Source organism: Nicotiana sylvestris, chromosome 12, assembly GCF_000393655.2.
Source record: "Nicotiana sylvestris chromosome 12, ASM39365v2, whole genome shotgun sequence".
In the NCBI taxonomy this organism is placed as follows: Eukaryota; Viridiplantae; Streptophyta; class Magnoliopsida; order Solanales; family Solanaceae; genus Nicotiana; species Nicotiana sylvestris.
Window position 1 is genome coordinate 28,990,384 of NC_091068.1, and position 3,358 is coordinate 28,993,741.

General features: G+C 42.2%; 1 protein-coding gene across 1 annotated transcript; it reads left to right on the forward strand.

Moving 5' to 3' along the window:
* Nucleotides 1-2,065: 2,065 nt before the first annotated feature.
* On the forward strand, nt 2,066-2,449 carry LOC138882844 (uncharacterized). The gene has a single exon (XM_070163480.1). The coding sequence runs from the start codon at nt 2,066-2,068 to the stop codon at nt 2,447-2,449; it is 384 nt and encodes a 127-aa protein (XP_070019581.1).
* The last annotated feature ends 909 nt before the right edge of the window (nt 2,450-3,358 follow it).

Sequence of the window (3,358 nt, forward strand, 5' to 3'; positions counted from 1 at the left end):
GTGATTGTTGATGATGCTAGTGCCACAATTAATGTTGAGGACATATTGGTAGCCGTTTTGCTTAAGCTTGATGATGAGGAGGAGAATGATGGCTATGTAGAATGTGTGAATGCATTGCAAGGAATGGGGTCGTACACTTATGAACCCCGCTAGTTATCTTTGGATCTTGAAAACCGGAAGACTCCTCCAATAAAGCCTCAATCGAGGAGCCTCCCACTTTGGAGTTAAAGCCATTGCCTTCGCATCTCAGGTATGAATTCCTTGGCCCTTCTTCTACTTTACTGGTTATTCTTTCTTCTTCGTTGGCTAACATGCAGTAGAGTTCACATTGGTGGTTCTACAAAGGACGAAGAGAGCAATTGGATGGACATTGGCGGACATCCGGGGTATAAGCCCTGCTTTTTGCATGCACAAAATTATTTTGAAGGAGGGTTCCAAACCCTCTATTGAACATCAAAGAAGGCTAAATGAAGCAATGCAAGAGGTTGTCAAGAAAGAGATAATCAAGTGGTTGGATGTCGGGGTTGTTTACCCCATTTCCAATAGTTCATGGACTTCTCTGGTGCAATGTGTCCCAAAGAAAAGGGGCATGACTGTGGTTACCAATGATAATAATGAGTTTATTCCTACAACAACGGTGACCGGGTGGAGAGTGTGTATGGACTATCGCAAGCTTAACAAAGTTACAAGAAAGGATCATTTCCCACTTCCCTTCCTTGATCAAATCCTAGATAGGTTGGCCGGCCCTACTTTCTATTGTTTCCTTGATGGATATTCTGGCTGCAATGAAATTCTTATTGCTCCAGAGGACAAAGAGAAGACTAATTTCACATGTCCTTATGGTACTTTCTCATTTTCGAGGATGCCATTTGGGTTATGCAGTGCACCGATGACTTTTCAACAGTGTATGATGGCTATTTTCTTCGACATGGTGGAGGATATTCTTGAGGTCTTAATGGATGACTTTTTTGTGGTTGGGAATTCTTTTGATGATTGCTTGAACAATTTAGATAAGGTCTTGGAAAGAAATGAGGAGACGAACTTGGTATTGAATTGGGAGAAATGTCACTTCATGGTCGAGGAAGGCATAGTCCTCGGCCAAAAAATTTTAGAGAATGGTATTGAGGTCGACAAGGCCAAAATAGAAGTGATTTCTAGACTCCTTCCCCCGACATCCGTGAAGGGAGTAAGGAGTTTCTTGGGTCATGCGGGGTTTTATCGCCGATTCATCAATGATTTTTCCAAAGTGGTGAACCCCTTGTCCAAGCTTTTGGAGAAGGATGCCAAGTTCCATTTCAATGAAGATTGTATGAAGGCATTTGAATTGCTCAAGTTCAAGTTGACTACTACTCCTATTATCACCGCACTAGAATGGAGCTTACCTTTTGAGCTCATGTGTAACGCTAGTGATGTGGAAGTTGGAGCTTTTTTTGGGCAAAGAATCAACAAAATCTTCCATCCGGTCTACTATGCTAGTAAGACTATGAATGATGCCTATATCAATTATACAGTGATCAAAAAATAGCTACTTATTATTGTCTTTGCTATGGAGAAGTTCCGCGTATACTTGATGGGTACAAAGGTGATTGTTCACACCGACCATACGATCTTCGGTATTTGATGAGCAAGAAATATTCTAAGGCAAGGTTAATGCGGTGGGTGCTTCTTTGCAAGAGTTTGATCTAGAGATCCAAGACTAAAAAAATACTGAAAATCAAGTGGCAGACCTTTTGTCTCGATTGGAGAAGGAGGGGAGTCCACATGACAGCCTTGAGATCAAAGATTCCTTCCCTGATGAGCAATTGCTAGCCATTTCAATGACCGGTATGCCATGGTTTGCTGACTTGGAAAATTATCTTGTGAGTGGCATTGTACCGAATTAGTTCTCTTCAAGCCAAAGATAGAAGCTCAAACGGGATTGCTTTGACTATTATTGGGATGAGCCATACCTCTTGCGGATTTGTGCCGATGGTGTGATTCGATGATGTGTGCCGGAGGAGGAACAAATGGGAATTCTTGAGGCTTTTCAGTCTTCACTGTATGGTGTCACCATGGTGGAGCTAGAATGGCAACAAAAGTGTTGAGTTGTGGATTCTATTGGCCTACTCTCTACAAAGACGCTAGTAATCTAGTCAAGCGTTGTGATGAATGTCGAAGGACCGGTGGGAATTCTAATAATAATGTGATTCCCCTCACCACTATCTTGAAAATTGACATCTTTGATGTGTGTGGCATTGATTCCATGGGACCGTTCGTGAGCTCGTGTGGGAACACTTACATTTTGGTAGATGTGGCCTATGTGTCAAAATGGATTGAAGTCGTGGATTTGACCAACAACGAAGCTCGAAGTGTGGTGGCATTCTTGAAGAAGAACATCTTTACAAGATTCAGTACTACTAGGTCCATTAGTAGTGATGGGAGATTGGATTTTTCGGAACAAGTCTTTTGATACCTTACTCACCAAGTATACCATCCTCAAGCAAGCAGGCAAGTTGAAGTCTCCAACCGGGAGATCAAGAGCATTTTGTCAAAGACTGTTAATGCCAACTGGACGGATTGGTCAAGAAAACTTGATGATGCCCTTTGAGCTTATAGGACGGCCTATAAAACACTGATTGGGATGTATCCATATCGATTGGTGTTTGGGAAGGCGTGTCATCTTATGGTGGAACTTGAGCATAAGCCCATGTGGGCCTTGAAGAAGTTGAACCTTCAGTGGGATGTCACCGCAAACTTAAGGGTGGCACAATTTAATGAGCTTGATGAATTTGTGTATCATGCCTACACTAGTTCATCCCTATACAAGCAAAAAATGAAGTACCTCCATGACAAGTACATCCATAACAAGGAGTTTAAAGAAGGTGATCTTGTCCTGTTGTTCAATTCCCGGTTAGGGATGTTTTCGGGCAAGTTGAAATCTAAATGGAGTGGCCCATTAAAAGTGGTGAATGTAACCCCTTTGGGTGCTGTGGACCTGAAAAGTAAGAATGATGAGGTGTTTAGAGTCAATGGGAATCGGGTAAAACACCCTTGGCAAGGTTGATGATGGCCACATCGTGGCGGTTCTTCATTTCAAATGATTGGTAATTTGCATCTTGTCGTGACATTAAATTAGGCGCTTCCTGCGAGACAACCCATGTGCCTTTTTCTTTTTCTTCTTCGTTGGATAGGCTTTATTTTGTTCTAACTAGTTTTGAGGTGTATGCAGAAATGGGTGTGCATTGCAGGGACTGTGCATGAAAATTTTGACTAAGTATTGCAAAAGTGTGGACTGTGCGGTTCCACAACTGGAAGACCAAAAGTGCAAGCTCTCTAAAGATTGGCCTATCAAAATTCATTATCAATTTGCGGCCGCAAC